This window comes from Dermochelys coriacea, chromosome 2, assembly GCF_009764565.3.
Source record: "Dermochelys coriacea isolate rDerCor1 chromosome 2, rDerCor1.pri.v4, whole genome shotgun sequence".
NCBI classification, from domain to species: domain Eukaryota; kingdom Metazoa; phylum Chordata; order Testudines; family Dermochelyidae; genus Dermochelys; species Dermochelys coriacea.
Window position 1 is genome coordinate 179,507,843 of NC_050069.1, and position 21,269 is coordinate 179,529,111.

The 21,269-nt window shown below is 44.0% G+C and overlaps 1 protein-coding gene and 1 gene segment (V, D, J or C); both read left to right on the plus strand.

Annotated features, from left to right (window-relative positions):
- The first annotated feature begins 1,376 nt into the window (after window positions 1-1,376).
- LOC122458491 lies at window positions 1,377-2,157 on the plus strand. The segment is given in 2 exon segments: window positions 1,377-1,534; window positions 1,652-2,157. Coding segments are annotated over 2 exon segments (549 nt in total).
- A 9,425-nt stretch (window positions 2,158-11,582) lies between these two features.
- Window positions 11,583-21,269, plus strand: part of LOC119850665 — a 71,917-nt gene continuing 62,230 nt past the window's right edge. Inside the window, exons 1-4 of the mRNA XM_043507122.1 lie at window positions 11,583-11,640; window positions 11,910-12,409; window positions 14,557-14,713; window positions 14,823-15,127. Of these exons, the coding sequence (XP_043363057.1) occupies window positions 11,598-11,640; window positions 11,910-12,409; window positions 14,557-14,713; window positions 14,823-15,127 (1,005 nt within the window). The 5' untranslated portion in view covers window positions 11,583-11,597. The remainder of the gene's footprint in view (window positions 11,641-11,909; window positions 12,410-14,556; window positions 14,714-14,822; window positions 15,128-21,269) is intronic.

Genomic DNA, 21,269 nt, shown 5'->3' on the forward strand with positions numbered 1-21,269 from the left:
GCCTCAGCCCTCCATCAGGTCACATTCAGTCCCACCCCTTCCAGGGTCATAGAGAGTCACACAAAACAGTCCAATGACCCTATGACAGATCTTCGGCTCAGCTTGGGGTTCAGTAACCCTTATACCCCTCATCTGAGGGGCCTTTTATGCCACCCTTCTTTGGCAGCCAATAGGGGAACATAGGCAGGCCTGGCCTCCATCTGGGTTTCAATACTGTACAAGAACCCTGCAGCAAGCAACTAGAGACAGCCTACTCCTCCCAGCTAGCATTCATCCCTAATTCACCCATCCAGTCCTACCCAGCTGAGCATAAATTCTAAATTAGGCCTGGCCCACCCTCCAGATGCAACTAGATACACTAATTGCTGTCTGGCAGGGGCTCACGTTAACTCTTTCTTTGCCAGTGTGCAGTATACACTCCATCACATATGCTATTTAATATTTCATAGTATATGCATATATCTTTAAAATGAAAATTTATGGCAACATTTTACCTACATCAGCAAAAATACATACCAGTAATTAAGTGTACAAATGGCCTTTTTTGGAAGACAGGATAAGGTCAGATATTAATGTACACAATTATGTGTGATATCTCAGTTGAGGGCAGCAAAAGCACATAACTGAACTGACAATGACCGGTTTGCATCCTAGTGACTATGTGTACACCTGAGAGAAGACAGCACACTCATATTTGTAATGGACATCGGTGCTGGCCCATGTGAGCAACTCAGCACAGATTCAGGCACCGCTAGGAGCAATGAAGCATGCTAATAACCACATTACATGTTCTCCTAATATGCCTGTGCCCAGGGGCATGCACAAGTGGGGGCAAATGGGGCACAGCCCCCCCTCAGTATTCACCTTAAAAAAAAATATGCATTTCTGCTCTAGCTCCAGCCCCAGCCCCGGCCGCTACTCCAGCCCTGGCAACTGACCACTGTTCACTGCCCCAGCCCCAACCCTGGACTGCGACCTGGCCCCTGCTCCTGTCCCTGAACCCCGGCCACTGCTCCAATGTGCCCATCCAAAAGTGGTCAAATTTAAATTCCTGTGCATGCCCCTGCTTCCTGTGCCTGTAAAACAAACCAAAAATAAAGCCCCTGACAGATGGAAATCAGATGGGATTCTATGCAAACAACTACACAAGTTTTACTGTACTTGCCTTCACTTCTGCTTTAGTATATGGCTGCATTACCTGGAGAACACAACACTTGATATGCAAACATTTTTACTCCTCCAGTTGGTTTATGCAAACAGATGAGACTTCAGCCCCCTCCCTCTCCTGGGATTTTAGTTTCTGACCACCTGACTACATACATAGTTTGACTCTTCTGAAAACTTACCCCACACATCTGCAGGCAGGAGAGCGATCATTGGATGCTGCTTAAACAATCCATTTCCTCTCCCCAGCTGCATCTCTCTCCCTGTCTCTCCAACTGAAGGGCTTTTTCATAGTCCTCTGTTTCAAGTTCAACCACACCAGTGAGAATGTTACTGCTGCAGGTTCTTATTGTGACTTCAACATGGTCTTGTAAGTCATTTTTCCATTCTGTTTTTTCCACATGTACACCTTCCTTCAGTAACCAGACATGTTCCAAATTCCTTCGGCTTCAAGTTCATTGTATCATTTCTCCTTTTTTCTTTTTAGGTGGATATTCGCAAATAACTCTGATACAAACTCCATTGTCTGTCACCAGAGCAGAAACTAGAAGTGCATATATGTGGTGTAAAATTTCTGGCGAAGGTTTTAATTTTAACAGTGCTTATATACACTGGTATCGACAGAGCCATCAGGCAGCTTCAAAGAGGATTCTGTATATTAGATCAGGATCAGTTTCTGTGGATGAAGGCTTTGACAGAGAAAAGTTTAAAGTTGGTAATGATGTTTCTGGGTCCACCTCTAATCTCAGAGTAGACCAACTAACCCAAGAGGATGCTACAGCCTATTATTGTGCCATGTGGGATCGCACATTACGAGAAACCCATAGACAACCCATACAGAAACCCACTCTGCATTCTGAGCTACAGCCTTTCAAGTGTATGAAGCCAGACACATCCCTTATCCTTCCTCTCAACTTGGAACCAACAGCACAAACTCCTGACTGGTTTCTGCAACATGACAGGAAGAAAACCAGCACAGAACTTCAGTTTTGAACTACATTTTGTTACAAATCACTGCCATACTGGCCAACGTTGTTTTGAGATACAGTTTATTCCCCCCCAAAAAATGCAATTTCAGTTTGACCGAAACTATTTGCAAATTTGGGTTGAAAGTACAAATAGTTTCACTGAAAAAAATGTTTTTAAAGTTGAAATTTCATTTCAGCATTTTCAGAATGAAACATTGACTTTTCATTTTGAAACATTTCATTTTGAAATTTAGTCAGATTTACTTTAAAAAAAAAAATCACACCACCACACCAAAAAGGTAAAACCCTCCCAAAAATAAAACATAATGAAACACAAACAACAAAAAATGCTTTTTGGCAAGAACAAAATGTTTCATTCAATCGGAAATGAAAATATTTCAGTTTTTCATTTTGGGGAAAAATCAAAATAGGTTTTATTTTGGGTTGAGCCAAAACAAATTTTGGAGGGGATTTTTCGGACACTTACGCACATGCTTAACTTTAAGCATCTGGATAGTTGACCATCTCTGGAGAGCAGACAATCACCTATGGCAGCGAAATGTTGCATATGTATAGCTGTTTGTGCAAATGAATATTGGCTGGTAGAACGGCATATTTGTTTATAAAAGCCCTAGACTGAGGCTAAGCTCTCTGAGGGCTAGTCTACACTAGAAGCACTACATAAGTGCAGATGCTCCGATGCACCTGTGCCGCCAGAGTGCATCTAGTGCAGACGCTCTGTGCCAATGGGCGAGATCTCTCCAGTTGGCTTAATTACTCCACCTCTGGGAGAGGTGGAAGCGATGTCGGTGGTAGAGCATCTCCTGCTGACATAGAGCTGGTGTGGACAATGGGGGTGAGGGTGGCATGTTGTTATTTGGCAGTGGGGAGTATCCAGGACCTTCCCCTGCGCCTCCATCTCGGTGGCCGGCAGTGGGGTGTGGATGTGCTGTTTTGCAGGGGGCGGGGATGTCAGAGGACCTCCCTCCCTAGGGCACTGACCTGTCCTCTTCCCCCCCTTATCTCTGCTGTCCATGATAGGAGCCACATTCCCCCCATTGCAGGATGCACATGGTCCCCTCCCCAGTCATCCATCCCTCCCCAGGGTGGAGCATGAAGTTGCCAGTGGGAGCATCCTCAGCCTGACCCCAGCAGCTGGGCTTGCTCTGCCATTTTGCTGACTGAAGGCTCCCCTGCCAAACCCATTCCTCCCAAACCTGGGGCTCCCCACCACACACACCTCAACTCCCCATCCACAAGGTGGCTGCCCCACCACTTCCGTAACATCCTTAACTCTTCACACGCCACAGCCCAGCCTATCCCACCCACCCCATCTCACCCGGAGCCATCTATCAGTGCCTTCCCTCTTCGACCAAACTGGTCTCTGTGTCACTCACCTCACCCCTCTACCCCAGGCCCAGGCTGGGGGTTCTCTGGGGCTGAATCCCTGCTCTGACCGACATGACAGGTTCAGTCTCCTTTCTCTGCTTCCCACCCCCCCTCCCCCATGTCTCTCCACAGCTGGATTAGCACTCTCCTGCCTGCTGCAGGAGAACTGTGCCCTGCGGGCTGAGGTGGCGCTGTGGCAATCCCAGAGCCGAGCAGAATGTGCCGCGCCTGCCACCAGTGATGGGCAACACCAAGGGACCTCAGCCACCCCACCTCCCAACCAGTGCTTTTGGTCTTCACTCTTCAAGGGATGGGACAGAAACCCCCTGTTAACTGTTCTTCCCTCTGGACTCTCTCTCTTGTTAACCTTGTAATCTTTAAATTGGCATCTGGCTTTGCATGCAACTAGGTTTGCATTGTGAGAAATACAATGCACAATACACACCTGACCAGACAAAGAGAGAGAAGTATCCCCTATCCCCTGTTCGAACATAATCTAGTGACCTGCTTTTAAACTTCAAGGCTTTAATTTCCAGTATAGATACAGGACTTCTTAACCATTACCTGCACATGCATTTCACGGTGATTAAGCTGACCAGGGCATTACTGGCTGTTAGTAGAGCCCCCACATGCCACCCTTTGGTGCACTGTTATGTAAACATTGCACCCAGGGGACTCGTATAACCCACTGTGCCCTCTGCCAGTTGGCACCAAGAGGTTCCTGGGTCACAGCAGGATGTCACCAAGAGTTGTTTAAAGTCTCTGGCCTGATATTCAAAGCCCTGCATGGGATTTGCTCTGCCTACTTCAGAACCTGCCTCTCTTTGTGGAAAAAAGTGACCTGTCAGGATAGCTACATTCTACCAGAACAAGAGGAGGCTTGTATGAAAGAGAGAAAGATATAGAAAGACATTTCACAGGAGCTGGACCTAGACTACGGGACTCACTACTGCAAGAGTGAAGGATGACCAGAGGCCTTACTGTGTTTAGAACTAAATTGAAAAACTCTTAACTGCCCCTTCCCACATTAAACACTCCCAACCTCTCTCACTTCCACATACCACACCCCAAAACCACCCACCAACACACCAGAGATCGGGAAGTCACAGGAGCAGTTTCACTCCTCCCCCATAGCTCCCCTGCTTCCCCAGCGTTTGAGTAAGAAGAGGATTCCTTGACCCTCGGACTGCCACAGCGCAGAACCCAGCTATTTACACCATGCATTTTGAGAAGGGTTTGGCTTTTCACTGGTTAAGTTCATCAAAAGCTCAAGAACCAAATCAATTATATTTAAAAAAACATCAGTATCTGTTTTGATTGCTCTAAGCAAGTATTGCTGGATAATCCAATCAATCAAGAACAACAATAAGCTGTTGCTTAATAAATAAAGCCACATTGTTGAATGGAATAGGGAAAAAACAACAACAAACAGACCCATGTGATTAAGAGAACTGAATACAACTAAAATTATGTTTGTCAGTCAAGCATTAACAAGATTATAACCAGCACCATTAATTGTGCAAGCTCCGCTATGCACTCTGCTAGTCACATAGGCAACCAGTTTAGCTGCTTATGGGAGTCAAAGTGATTGGAATGGACTTGATTGAAATAAGCAAGCAGCAGTGTATTACACAAAACGAACACCCCTTAGTCTATGTTCTTGCAAAATATAAAGTTTTGCTTTAGTTTCATGGAACACTGAATTTTAAAAATCAAACTTCATTTGAAATGAAGCAGCAGGGACAGGAATTATTGTAACAAATTCTCAACCCAGGTTCAAATGAATACAGTAAAACTCCTCTGGGTATTTGGACTCTGTCTTCCCAAATGTACAGATCTTGAATAATTACCATATCCAGATCCCATGGAAACACACTATGGATTCTTGTTGTGTGCACCAGTTGGTCAGCAGCATTTAAAATAAGCCTGTTTCTTTTCAGTTTGTCAAGAAACCAACATTTTAAATCACTGAAAGGGAAGAATGAGTGAGAAACACACACACACACACACACACAATGGAAGGTTTTCTGTGATTAAAGGGGATGCAGTTCCAATGAATACAAATTCTACAAAGCTGAAGTCATTTTGGAAGGCAATAATACTGTAGGTTTGGATTCTCAGCATGAGAAATCCTGGTGAAACAAAGTTCCCAAGCAGTTCTAACAGCACCAATGAAAGGGTTAACAGGTAGAAGTGCACACAGTTTCAGTCCATCCACAAACACCAAGAACTAGTGATGCAGAGAGCTACAGAGGGGTTTGGAGACCATGGAAAGTGGAACCTTCAGAGGCTGGAGAGAGCCGTATTGCCCAGGTGGGAGTAAATAATTCTGTCACTGAGGAGTGAGGCTCTGAGGGCTGATGAGGTAGTTAGAGCTGTGGCACCAGCTCTGCTTCCCCAGCCCCTGAAGTACATTAGTTTGCCTGAAAAGTAGTAATAATGCTGAAGACCTGCTGTTCCTTCAAAGCAGAGCTGTGAACCCTGAATAATACAACAGCCTTGCTTTGGCTTCACAGCTTACAGGAGCATTGACTACAAAAGATGATTATCAGCAGCTCCACATACAGGAGGACCCACTCCATCACTTCGCACCATTCTGGTGACATAGCTGGCTCTGAGGATTCCTCTTGTGTAAGAACTACCCCTGGGTGGCAAAGCACCAGCATGGCAGGTCTGCGCTGCAGCTACCACTTCCCCCACACTTTGGCTGATGGGGAAGCTCATGGGAGAAAGTAGGCATGGCAGGAGCATCCTGGGCACCGCAATCCTCAGCAGCTGGAAGACTGCTGGGGGGCCATGGAACAGTGGGCCAAATTCTGCTCAACATTACCTCATTTTCTTGAACATGTGCTGTGATGAAGGGCAGAATCTGGCCTAGAGAATGTCAGCTACAGGAATATCACTGTTGGATGTATAGTAGACTCACCAGCTCATTAGAATTATGCCAAATTCTGACGCCAGTTACATACAGGCAATGCCAGTGCCAGCTGTGGTCTCGCACATCTGTAAATGCAATCAGCATTTGGCCTGTAGTGGTCTGTGCACATTTCACAATAGGATCTCCTCTGTCCTGGTACAGCACTTTCCAAACACTGGAATTACAAACTTCATTCTTTGTGTGCTTTTCTGGCATCAACTGTTCACTAAAAGTCACCTCATCTATGTGGGTTTAAAAAAAAAAAATCACTGAAGAAAGAGTGATTGATACAATGTAACATCACAGAAAATTGTCAGCTACAGTTACCGAAACCACCTTTCTTCATATTTCAGTATTAGCCTATTCAAACTGATCCCTAGAGTTTTACTCTATCACCACGAGGGGACACCAGAAGCTTGAATTTGTATCGAGCTAACCTGAGCTGTTATTTTGCTCAGTCTTCAAGCAAGAATTGGGTGCAATATTTATCATCATGGAGGAAGGGGTCATCTATGCAGATACACAGAGCAAATTAAGTGAAATGATAGAAGCAAACCCAGTGTTGCATGTACAGGAATTGGCTATTGAGACCTGCAGGCAAATATAAAGTAGATTACCGGGGTGAAAGTAAGGAGGTACAGGCCGGTATGGCATACCAGTAAAAAGTGGCCCCTGTAGCTGGCCCGTACCGCTGACTTTAAAGCGCTTTAAAGGACCCTGCTAAAAGCGCTGCTCCTTTTGCACCTCCCCATAGGCGGCCCTGCAGCATTTTAATGTCACTGCCCCTTTTGTCCCCTATGGGCCACTGACACGGGAGAGGGCAAAAGGAGCAGCTACCCCAGGCCCTTTAAATCACATCTGGAGCCCTGGGCAGCATGGGTGGGCTGACTGGCTGGGGGATGCTGACCCCGCCCAACCCCGTCCCTTCCACCTGAGGCCATGCTCCTTTTTTGGGGGGGCAAAGCATGTCCCCTCCCCTCCCGTAGTGGTAAAAGAGAAATTTTACTTTCAACCCTGTATATTACTCAGTGCACAGTATCACACATTATAGCAAACCACCTTGGGAAACACATATGCATATAAAAGCATACACCAGAAATCAAACCATACTCTCTCCCCTTAGCAATTCTGCAATGAATAGCTACCAGCATATAGCTGATTTGGTTCAAAAGAGGAATTGTCAGGGTAAAAATAAAAATAAAATAAAACACACACACACACAACCCCACCCTGCTATTTTTAAACTGTTTCAAATAAATACATCCAATCATCATTTTATAATAATGAAAGACATTTTTAAATCCACTGCCTGATTCACTCTGATGCTCAGAGATCTTCACACTACTTCTGCAATGCAAAGCAGCCATAATAAACCCACTTTATGCTCCCAGTTTTCCTAGAATTACCTTTTCCGTTTATTTCCACTTGGACAAGGACCACAAATTATACAGTTTCACTTTTTGGTTTTTAAGTCCTGGCCCCTCTATAAACTTGAGACTCATTCCTGGTCTCATGATTAGAAAATCAGCTGCCTGGGTACAGACTACGATTTTTAAATCCATGGAATTCAATCAAGTTTCTCCAGGAGAAACTTATTTATTTATTTAAGAGATCACTGATTTGCTTTCCTTGACAACAATCCTATCAGATCTATAAACTTGAGGGGACTCTGAGTTAAGATAAGATGAAAAATTCCTAAGTAATTTCTCCCTAGGAATTGGGGCTTATTCCAAAGATCATTGAAATCAGTTGAAGAACTTCCCATTGACTTCAATTGACTTGGCATCGGCATCAACCCTTAGCGATCTATTTTCATCACTGCTTGAAAAAAGTTAGATTAGTTGCGTTTTTCATGTTGAGAGCATTATTCCTTGATCAAGTCTGCTGCTGTTTATGTTTAAAAAAAAAAGGGGGGGGTGCAGAGAACCTCAGTACCTGTAACCATTGTTATAAAAATATGATACTCTTTTTCAAAAGTTCTAAACAAAGCAGCAGGCAGAAGAGTTGCTAGATAGCATGAAGGAAGGTTAGGAGATGTTCATATATCGAAGTGTAGCCTTATGAACTTTTATGTAAGGCAAACGCATATCTGTCACTTCCTCTATTCAAGTGATCCCACCCTTTTTCTGAGATCAGAATTCATATTCCTTTCTTTCTCAGTAGCAGGTTCATCATAACTTAGTGAGAATGTTACTATTGCAAGTTTATCTTCTTGCTTCAGTAGTTTGGTCTTGTAAGTTGCTTTTTACACTGTTGGCTTCTCCATGCAGGCACCTTACTGAGCAATGATTGGAGATCCTCCATGTTCATTCAATTTCAGATTAATTGACATTTGTCTCTTTTCTCTGCAGATGGAGAGGCCCAAGTACTGGTACAATCTCAACTATCCATCACCAAAGCAGAAGATAGAACTGCACGAATTGACTGTCATGTTTCTGGCATAGCCCTTAGTAGTGCTTATATACACTGGTATCGACAGAGACCTGGTGCAGCTCTGGAACGGATTCTCTATCTTTCATCAGGAAAACCCGTCTTTGACCAGGATTCTGAGAAGGGAAAGTTTGAGGCAGAGAAGCAGCTCTCCAAGTCGACCTGCATCCTGACAATAAAGAAAATAAGCAAGAGTGATGCGGCTACCTATTACTGTGCCGCGTGGGATCACACAGCATCAAAAAAACATTCACATTCTGTACAAAAACCTACTTTGTATTCTCAACAGCAGCCTTTCGAATGCAAGAAACCACAGTTACCTCCTAATCCTGTTTCTCACGATGGAAGCAGACGCAGAAACACCTTACTGGGTTCTGCAACAAGAGATCAAAGCAACACGACTGTTGCTTGCACAAGTTTTTGCAAACAGTAAGATCCCACCTGTCTCTGCCAAACAACGAGACCAAGTAGTTGCACAGGGCAGCTAAATATAATCAGGGCAGCAACATTTTCAGTTGCTCTCTGTGGGTTCCTAAGGTTTGATATGGGTGCACATTTACCAGTTTGCAAAAGGGAGTTGACATGACAATTGAATTAGGTCAAGATTTGACATTCCTTGAAACAGGAAGGACAGGAAAGTCAATCCAGGGTGTTCAATCCAATATGCAGATCTAATGAAAAGTCTCCTGGTTACTGACAGTATGGAGGATCAGTTAGCCTATCACCTGGCCCATAAACTCATTTTAGTACTGCCTATATATTCCAGTAATCTTTGTGCAGTTAGTTACTCAAGTGCACTGGAAACTAGACTGCTAATGTGAAATATGTTGCAATACTGCTAGAGTAAATAGCTTGAATTTTTTTCCTGTTTCTAATTAGCATTTTACCATTGAAGAGCTTGTTAGTCCAGCAGATGCCTGCTTATAAAACCACAAAGCTCAGTTCTAAAGAATTGTTTCTTATTTAGTCTACGATACCAGTTTGTCGATGAGATGTAATAGAAATATCTGTCTCAGGAGAGTGTATCTTTTATATCTAGCCATACACATGAATGCACCTTATGAGCAAATAAATGATCAAAGTCCCTGCCCCACAGAGCTGATTCCTCTAGTACTCCTCTCAGTTTAGGGTTTGTGTTGATAAATGTTTGGATGGATAATGAAGGAAGGAAAACAAGGACTGCAATGATGTGACATCCCCTTTAAAAAAAAGTCTGGTTTCTTCTTTTCTACCTTCTGCCATACAGTCAAGCATTCTCTCTCTCTCTCTCTCTCTCTCTCTCTCTCTCTCTCTCTCTCTCACACACACACACACACAGAGCACGAAGAGGAATTAGATTTTGAAGGCCCACAGGATGAGTGCATTTTGACAGAAATATCACATAGGCCCTACACAGAAACAAATTCTTTTGTGGGGGATCATTTCTCTACTAAACACAGAATAAAACAGCATGAATTGTCTGTTTACAAAAATGGCTCTTGAAATATACAGATCATCAACTTCTTGATGGCCCTTTGATCACTAAATGAGAGCTGAACAGAGTCCTTCTCTAGTTCAAGTAGAGTTCTCTGCAGTGGATTAGTCCTCACTGCAAGACAATAAAAACAAATATTGAAAAAAAGAAAAGTTACTTGTAAATTAAATTGTACACGACACCTTCAGGTATAAATTGGCCCTTTTTCGAGCTGGGATGAAACTAAGTGTCCATGAACAAGGCTATCTATTTCAGTAGAGCGCATTAGCACACCGATGTATTAGCACTGTTATGAGTAGTGAGATGTAAAATGGCCAAGTATCACAATTAAGTAGGAGAAAAACTGAAGAATTAAAAAGACTGAAAAATACACAACAGCTCTATTCTGCCAGATGATCAGTGTCCCTGGAAACATTTTGAACACCATCAAATTCCACTGGTTTCCATGCGATCTGAGGGCATTGACTTATTCTCTCCATCAGGAAAGGCTCATCAGCTTCCCTGGGAAAGTGATAAGGGAATGACAGAAAGACAACTACAGTTTTAACTGCACTGTCAGCAGCTCTTGTCTCTCCCCTCCCCCCATCCCCTTGTCCACCACCTACCTATACAATTCTCCAACAAATTCATTCGTGCTTTCTTCCATAGTGTCACATACTCATGGAACAGGTCCCTCGTCTCATATGGAACATCACTACCTTCTCCTCTGCAAGATTTCTATTCCACAGGATATATAAGAAATCTGCTAACCCACAATGACTGAGCTTTAGGGGTGAGCGAGGAGAAAACAAAAACCAGTGTATTTGTGCATGAACAATGACATGGTAAAAACTAAAAATAAAGGGGTTTTGATGTTTCCCTTTCCTACAAGCTTGAGAGGTCACTCCTTTTTTCAGGCTGTCAGCAGTGTGAGGCAGGACTTTGCCTCTTTGTTTTCACCCCGGGGCCCAGATCCAGCATAGTATCTCAGGTTGCTAAAGTAATAAATGACAGTAATAATAATCATGAACACTGATCCTGAAACACACCCAAGGAATCTATTTGACACCAGTACTAGGGTTGACACTCACCCAAGATCAAAGTTGTCATACTGAGCAGCAGCAACTACCTCACCTTGCAATAAATCTTCTACAGCTAGTACCACTTAACTGGAGGTTACCTAAATGAGTCACTTCCTTTCCCCATCTACATGTCTCTCTCGATTCAAGACCATTATTTACATTCCTTGGTTGGAGTTCTAACAAGGGCAGCAAGAATGTTGCTGTTAGAGGCGTTTATTCTGGCTATGGTTTGTTCCTGTAAGTATGTTGCTCACACTTATGGTGACAAGATAGCAAGTGTGAAAACTTGGGACAGGAGGTCGGGGGGCGGGGTGGTGGCAACAGGCACCTATCTAAGACAAAGCCCTGAATATAAGGACTGTCCCTATTAAAAAAAAAAAATCAGGAAATCTGGTCACCCTATTCACACTGCTATTCACATACATTGGTACACGACAGCAGCTGCTGGAGAGAGTCTTCACATTATTTCAGTTTTATATTTATATTTTATCTTTGTTTCTCTACAGATGGCTCCTCGCAAGTGCATCTGACCCAATCTCAGCTGTCCATCACCAGGGAAGGAAATAAAACCTTACGAATTGACTGTCATGTTTCTCTATCGGAGGATTTTGGCAAGGCTTATATACACTGGTATAGACAGAGACCCGGTGCAGCTCCAGAGCGGATTCTGTTCATCTCAACGCAGTCTGAATTTGACAGAGTCTCGGAAAAAGGAAAGTTTAATGCTGAAAAGAAGATTGGCCAGTCTACCTGTACCCTGACTATAAACAAGATAACCTCCAGTGACATTGCAACTTACTATTGTGCCTATTGGGATCGCACAGTGTTAGAAAACTGTAGACAGCCTGTACAAAAACCCACTCTGCATTCTGAGCCACAGCCTTTTGCGTTTATGAGGCCACTGTCACCTCTCTTAAAATTCCTCTCAGCCTGGAGCCAGCAGCTGAAACTCTTCATTGGCTCTGCAGCTAGATATGAACAGCAACTGCTGATTCAGTGCGTATTTACCACATAAATCACTAAGACCAGGTCAGGACCAGCAGAACAGGAGGTCACCTTGGGCACAAAGGGGAGTTAGGCACCCAATCTCATTACAAGTCAATGGGAGATGTGTGTTTAGCTGCCCCTTGCCTTGTAAAAAAAAAAAATCTTCCCACTGAATATTAGGTGAAGCCGACAGTCAGTAGTTGTCTGTGGGGGTTATCATGGGCTGAGTGGGTAGAGATTTGTCATCAGTCTAGAGGAGCAGAACACTTGGGGTGAAAATCTTGGCTCCAGAGAAGTAAATGGGGCCAAGCTCTCACCCCCATAACTGCCTGACACTACAGTCTCCCAATCCAGACATGATTCATCTCCTGAAACAGAAGGCAAGTGAAAGTAAAACAGGAGCGCTGGACCCAGTGTGCAGGTACAATAATGTACCTCCTTATAACTCCACAAGTAACTGGGGCTCATCCTGACTAGTGTCCTCCCCAGGTACAAAGCCTCATGTTACTGTCTATAGATTCCAGTTGTGGATCTCAGTGGCCATTGGGTCAAGCCCTAAGTGTCTTTCCATTGACTTCAATGGGTTTTGGATCAGACCACAAGTCACCTAATGGCACTGCAAACCAGCCTGGCCACTTTACATTTTGATATTATCCTGATGGAAACAGGAGTAAGTTTATTTTGGTTGCTTTTCTGCTGTTTAATTAGCCCTGAACCACAAAGAGCTTATTGTTCACTTTATAAAAACCACAGAGTTCTGTTCTGAAGGACCAGCCTATCTTTAGTCTCTGTAGCCAGTTCAGCAGAAAACACATGGTGTGACAGCAGGTTACACTCTGTTTGAACAGATATCATGCAGTATAATTTCAATCTTAAAATGAATGTTCGGGGAATGTCACAGAATAAGAGTCCCTGCCCCAGTGAATTTATAGTCTAAGGTGGGTTACTAGAGCAATGAGGATAAACGGAGTCAGAATCTTCAGAACCCACAGGAAAACCGTGTGATTGCAGATGCTACTTGAAAGAAGGGCAGACGTGGAAGCATAGCTTATTGAATGATGCTAGAAAGACACAAGAACACTAATGGAGCTACAGTATAGAAAAGACATCATGGATCGGATTACCTCTCATCACAAGGAAACAAAGAAGTGTTTAAAAAAAATATGAGGTTACTCGTAAATTAATTTGACAAAAACATCAGTGTAGAGTAGGACCTTTTTCAGAAGTAGGACAAAATGACTGCAAATGTACAATTGCAGATCCGTCCTATCAGTAGAGGGCATTAGCACACTGATATAATATCCACTATCACTATTTATAGAACAGAGGGATAGCATCACACTGAAGTAGGAAGTGATATTCCACTACTTCACATCTAGGAAACTCAGTGAGAGCAGGATCCTGGGAAGTGCTTAATATTTTCAGAAGGGTTCCAAGTGCAGTACTGGCAACAGCACCCCTCAAGGCAGCACCTCCCATCTTCAACAGGGAAAGAAAAATAACCCCCAAGAAAATTAGTCTTCACCGTGATATTGACATGGCTCTGCCAGTCCATTCATCTTTGTATTAGTTACAGTCATAGCTAGGATCCCCAGTCACAGATTTGGTCCACACTGCACAGGGCACTGTACAAACAAACAAGCAAAAGTTTGCATCCCTGCCCACAAACATCTTGGTGCTTTCTTCCACCACTTGTGTGGAATGCCCACCACAGCCCCCACCCAAATCCCTAAACCACTAGCCTCTTCCCCTTCAAATCCCTCTCAAAACCCACTCCTGCTGCAATTCCTACAAGAAATCTGCTGGCAAATGATGACTCTGGTTGGGGAGGGGGGGCAGGGGGATATGGTATATTTAAATATTAAAGTACCAAAAATTCTCTGCTGGTGCAAATACACTTTTAGACTGAAGATCTTTGGGACCGTCACTCTATATATTGTTATGTGTAGTACTCTCACACAATGGGGACACCATCCAGACAGAGGCCTCTGGAAAACACTGTAATATAAATAATTCAAAGAGCAATCCTTCATTACCCGAACTTCCATGATGCAATTTACACTGGTCTAATGATAGCAGAAGAGTTTGCTTAATGCCAGATAATGCTCTTTGAAAAAGGTAACTTTGGATGAGTTTCAGCCATAACTCTACCTTATCTTAAATTAGCATATGCAGCCAGCAAAACCTCATCCCGTATTAACTAAAATGAGTCACTTCCTGTCCCCAAATGCACCACTCTGTCCATTTCTTGTAGATGCACGACTGAGCAAAACCTGTAAAATGTTACTCCTTCAGGTTGTTATTCTGGCTTCGATTTTGTCTTGTAAGTTTTTTTTATCCTTTTTCTACACAGTTGTACATTACTGAGTCACAACTCACCATGCTCCAGATTCATATTAATTTCTGGATTTCTTTTCTTACCCTCTTTCTAGACGGATGTGCACAAATACATCTGAGACAAGCTCCATTGTCCGTTACCAGGGCAAAAGATAAAACTGCACGTATAGACTGTGAGGCTTCTGGCATTCAGGACTTCAGGAGTGCTTATATACACTGGTATCGACAGAGACCTGGAGAAGCTCCAGAGTGGATACTCTACTTTAAGACAGAAGATGATAAATCAAGTTTTGACAACAAGAAGTTTAGAGTTGACAAGACAACTGAAAAGTCCATCTGTACCTTAAGAGTAGACAAACTAACCTACAATGACATGGCTACCTATTACTGTGCCTACTGGGATCTCACAGTGTTAGAAAGCCATAGACATGCTGTGCAAAAACCTCACTCTGTATTCGGAGCCACAGACTTTCAAAAGTGTACAACCCACCCCCTCTCCTCCGCCTCCCCCCCCCGACAGTTGCCTTCTTAATCTTAATCATCTGAAAGCACGAGTAGATACTCATTTTCTCTGAGCTAGATATAAGACCATCACATACAACAGATGTTTTTAAGTATGGCAGGTATAGATTTAAAAAAGGAGGTAATAAAAGCTAACTTTCATAGGTACAGCATAGCATCACATTTACCACATCCTCCAGATAATTATCGTATAAGTCAGATATCCAATTCCTCCTTCATTTCTGGTTAATCATCTTTAGAAAGCCATTCCTATCAAGTCCCTCCTTGAATGTTCTGTATGCTTACTACCATTTTTTGGGCTAGAAAGAGGGGTCGGGACACGCAGACCACGGGGCTATTAGCAATATTGGTTTTAACACTATCACAGGCAGGGACAACCTTTGGAGGATATTTGTCTGCTGAAGATCCCTGATTGGAAGATGTTCTGGGCCACGGTGCTCGAAGCACCACAGGTCCAGCAGGAGTACTCTGAGAAGAACGAGGCTTACACACAGCTGTGAGTTATTGGCTTTACTGAAGGTTAGTGACCTACCCGCAACGGGGACTCCAAGCATTGCAGTCACGAAGGCAGGGAACCCAGCACACCGGAGCTCTGCCTGCGACGGAGTCCGATGGAGGGCCAGACAGTCAGCATTAAATAAGCATTACACAAAAACAGCTCATGAATATAAAGTTAGGTGCTTCTTAAAAGGGGGGCTTTCTACTACCTCGCGAAGGGCCATGCAAAGCAGCTGTGTCCTTCAAGAACTGTGTCCTTCAAAAACTAACTCTATCCCAAAATAACCAAGCAGCTATCTATGTCCCACAGTAACCTCTCCGCTCGAGAAAGCAGAAGTTCCCTGGCTAGGCCGTAACAAAGTCTTCCACAGTCCCTTACAGAAGAGAAAGCAACTTTTCCAGGCCTGTGATAGACAGCCATTTATCAAGACGACGACATTTTGCTCTCTGCTGACTGAACAGCAAATCAATGAATGGAGAGGGCTAGTAAGCTACCAGAGTGGTCACAGGTGCTGGAACTAGGGATGCTGTTGCACCCCCTGGCTTGAAGTGGTTTCCATTATTTGCACACTTTACAGTTTGGTTCAATGGCTCTTAGCACCCTGACTATATACAAATTATCAGAGCGGTAGCCGTGTTAGTCTGTATCCACAAAAACGAGGAATATGGGAATATGTACTTAAGTTTGCTAAACCCGTAGTCCCAGATCAGATTCCCTCCCACTATCAATGCAACAGTTGCTAGAACAAATCAAATAGTTGCACATTTAAATTCCCTTCACCCCCAACTTGGATCACACATGATGGGGATGTTGGAGGAGGGGGGCCAGGGAACTGGCATTGCTTCCACCTGCAACTGAAGCTAAGGCTATCCTATAGCACATAAATATCCTCCATAAAAATAATTTTATTGGTTGTAACCCAAAAATCTCTCCCACTTCTGCTGCAGTTTCCCCCCATAGTAACAAAGTTAGCAGCAGTGGCCCCTTCCCAACTGCAGCTCTGGCTCCATTGGCGTTTCCTCTCCAGCACATTCCCTGGGCCCAAACAGATCCTCAGAACATGGACCTAGGACATTCCCCAGCCCAGCTGGCCACAGAGACTGTTCCAGGGTCTAGTCGAGGTCCTGGCTCTGTTCCTGCTCCTCTGCCACCAGAGAACCCTGTGGTGCTGTCCTCATCCCCTCTGCACCAGTCTAGAACTCACACTGTCCCAGTTCAAAAAGCCTGTCATGAAAGAAGTGGGGGAACCCAGTTAACCTCCTTGGAGTAAGGGCAGGTAGACGAGCCACTGCCGGACTTTTGCTCGGCATCCTTTGCCTTGCGATAGGCACCCTGAAGGTTTTTGATTCACTCTCAACATTGGCGATGCATCTATTGGATCCCCTCCTCTGGCAGCCTCTTGAAGATGCTCTCACACAGATGCTGGTTCCAGGTGCCCCTCCCAAAATCATGTTCTTTGCCGTGCTCACACCAGAGAGTAATGAGAACCCTGACGCTTTGACCAGCTAGGACATGCTGGGACAGCATCTTCTCAAGCTGTTCGACTGAGCTGAGCAGGGCAGAAGTGGAGCAGGTTGGATGAAATGATGGGTTAAATACTGACTGGGTATATAAGCCAGTAGAGGTGAATGGGAAGTTAGAACTGTAGGTAGAAGGCCAGAAAATACAGCCCCGGGGGAATTGTGGGATGGCATTAGAGGACTATCAAACCTGAGCTCCACAACCTGGGATTCAGCTGCATCCCCACTGCAAAGTGGGCAGCTTTGGTCCTACCTTAGAGGAAAACCCAGGCTGTAAATCTACACTCCCAGCCAGGCAAGCAAGCCTAGGTTCAAAAACACACATAAGCCTGGGCATAAGGGTTTTGTGAGAGGAGGAGAGAGGGGTTTTGGCTAAAACCAGGGTAAGAGCCAAGGTAAATGTACAGCAACAACACACCCTGAAAGATATAAATCTGCTGGCAGCCACAACCACCTTTCTACAGCAGCATTCCCGTACTTGTTTCCACCAGTAGTACTGACCCAGAGGTAGAAACAGAGAAAATTTAGGGAAAAAAAAATCTAGTGTAGATAGATGAGGCTAATTGACATTTGGAAAGTGTCCCTGGCAGAGCCGAGTGGAAGTTCTACTCCATCATTTAATAAAAAGAAAGAAATCCATGACCACTGAAATTGTCGCAATGCCACTCACTGTGGCCTTGGAACTCCCTGGCAGCAGCAGGGATACATTTCAGATCCTTCTATTCCCAAAGCACAGCCCCCTCCACTTGGGCTGAGGAAGAGTTTCCTTTAGCTGCTAGCAGGACTGGGTTTATGGCACATAGCTGAGCTTTTGGGCTACCATCCTTGTTCTTTGCACATATACACTAATCAGGGTATCACAGTATCTATCAAGGGCTTTTAAGAACATTTGGAGGAATACAGAGAAGGAAAATCCTGACTCTCATACCACAGTCTGGCGGCCCAGTAGCACCAGCCAATAATTTGTGCAAGTGCAATCAAGCAGAATTAAAGGTCAAGTGGATCCAGAGATGACACTTTCCAAAATAGGCTGTTTAAATAGAGAAACTGCTACCCAGTCCCTGTACAGTTTTTTTTGTCACTCATGAGCAGGTTCCTTTATCAGCTATAAACCTACCTGCACAATCCCCTCCAATACCAAACCTGATCGGTACTATACTAAGTCTCCAGAACCCCCTTCCCAACATTTCTTTGTTGGGTAGGGAAAGAAGTTCATGTTGGTTTTCAGCCACAAAGGCTGAAAAGAGAACAGTGAATCTTCAGATGATCTCTGGCCACTGTATGACAATAATTTACACATTCTCCAAAGTGCAATGTATACATGTATCTTAAGATTAATAATTAAATATGCTGTCAAAGGGTAATTCACCATCAATATGCCCCCATGGGGGTGGCAAAGTCTTCTCTTCTGGTGCCTCCTACCAACAGCCACTCCAGCTTTGCTGTGGCCTACTCCTTGTGCCTCAGCCCCCCACCAGGTCACATTCAGTCCCACTCTCTATCGTGCCAAGCAGCAAAAAAAAAAAAAAAAAAAAAAAAAAAAACCCACCCTGCCACATACGCCGCCATCGGAGAGAAAAGGAACATCGGAGGGAGCTGCTGCCGAATTGCCCGGGGTCTGCTGCCGGAGTGCCCCCCCTTCAGAAGCGCCGCCCGAGGCACCAGTTTGCTTAGCTGGTGCCTAGAGCTGGCCCTGCTCTCTCTAACTCAGGAAGGGGTAACACAAAATAGTCCAATGACCTTATGACAGATCTTCAGCCTAACTTGGGGCTCAGTAACCCTTTAACCATCATCTCAGGGATCTTTTATGCCACCTTCCTCGGCAGCCAGTAGGGGAACATGCGCAATCAGGCAGGCCTGCCCTCTACTCTGGGTTTCAATACAAGAACCCTTTAGCAAGCAGCCACAGACAGCCTACTCCTCCCCTCTAGCATTCATCCTCAATTCACCCACCCAGTCCTACCCAGCTGAGCATAATTCTAAATTAGGCCTGGCCCACCCTCCAGATGCAACTGGATGCACTAATTGCTGTCTGGCAGGGCTCAGGTTAACTCTTTCTTTGCCAGTGTGTGATATACACACCATCACATATGCTATTTAATATCTCATAGGCATGTGCTTATATTATATCTTTAAAATGAAACCTTGTGGCATGCTAATAACCAAATTACATATTCTCCTAATATGCCTGTGCCCAGGGGCATGCACAAGTGGGGACAAGCAGGTGAATGCGCCCCCCAGGATTCTTCTAAAAGAAATTTTCATTTCTCCTCTAACTCCAGCCCCAGCCCTAGCTGTTACTCCAGCCCTGGTGGCTGACCACCCTTCACTGCCACAGCCCTGGCCATTCACCGCTCCAGCCCCAGCCCTGACCCCTGACGCGGCCTCTGCTCCAGTCCCCAGCCACTGTTCCAACGTGCCCATCCAAAAGTGGTCAAATTTAAATTCCTGTGCATGCCCCTGCTTCCTGTGCCTGTAAAACAAACCAAAAATAAAGCTCCTGACAGATGGAAATCAGATGGGATTCTATGCAAACAACTACACAAGTTTTACTGTACTTGCCTTCACTTCTGCTTTAGTATATGGCTGCAATATCTAGAGCACACAATCCTTGATTTGCAAACATTTTTACCCCTCCAGTTGGTTTATGAAAACAGAGGAGACTTCAGGCCCCTCCACCCTCCAGGGATTTTAGCTTCTGACCACCTGAGAACATACATAGTTTGACTCTTCTGAAAATTTAGCCTCACACATCTGCAGCTAAGAGAGCTATCATTGGATATGGCTTAAACAACCCATTTCCTCTCCCCAGCTGCACCTCTTTCCCTGTCTCTCCGACTGAGGGGTTATTTCATAGTCGTCTGTTTCAAGTTCAACTCAACCGGTGAGAAAGTTACTGCTGCAGGTTCTTATTGTGACTTCAACATAGTCCTGTAAGTCATTTTTCCATTCTGTTCTTTTCCACATGTACACCTTCCTTCAGCAACCAGACATGTTCCAGATTCCTTCAGCTTCAGGTTTATAGTATCATTTCTCCTTTTTTCTTTCTAGATGGATATTTGCAAATAACTCTGATACAAACTCCATTGTCTGTCACCAGAACGGTAAATAAAAGTGCACGTATGGGGTGTAAAATTTCTGGCGAAGGTTTTAATTTTAACAGTGCTTACATACACTGGTATCGACAGAGCCTTGGGGCAGCTCCAGAGAGGATTCTGTATTTTCAATCAGGATCAGTTTTTATGGATACAGGCTTTAATAAAATCAAGTTTGAGTTGAAAATGTTGCTCGTGAGTCGACCTCTAATCTCAGAGTACACGAACTAACCCAAGAGGACGCTGATACCTATTTTTGTGCCACCTGGGACCTCACAGTATTGAAAGCCATAGACAGCCTGTACAAAAACCCACTCTGCATTTTGAGCCACAGCCTTTTAAGTGTATGAAACCAGACACATCCCTTATCCTTCCTCTCAACTTGGAGCCAACAGCACAAACTCCTGGTTTCTGCAATATGACAGGAAGAACAGCACCATAGGACTGCAGTTTTGAACTACATTTTGTTACAAATCACCACGACACCTTTTAGAGCTGGCCAGAGTTGTTTTGAAATATAGATTATTCCCCCCCAAAAAAGCAATTTCAGTTTGACCAAAACTATTTGCAAATTTGAGTTGCATTTACAAATAGTGTCGCTGAAAAAAAAATGGGTTTTTTAAAGCTGAAATTTCATTTAAAGATTTTTCAAAATGAAACATTTTGACTTTTCATTTTGAAATGTTTCTTTTTGAAATTTAGTCAGATTTATTTAAAAAAAAACAAACAAACACCAAAAAGATACAACCCTCCCAAAAATAAAACATCATGAAACAAAAAATGGTTTGGTGAGAAAAAAATGTTTCATTCAATCTGAAATGAAAATATTTCAGTTTTTCATTTTGGTGAGAAAAATCAAAAATAGGTTTTATTTTGGGTTGAGCCCAAACAACTTTTGGAGGGGAT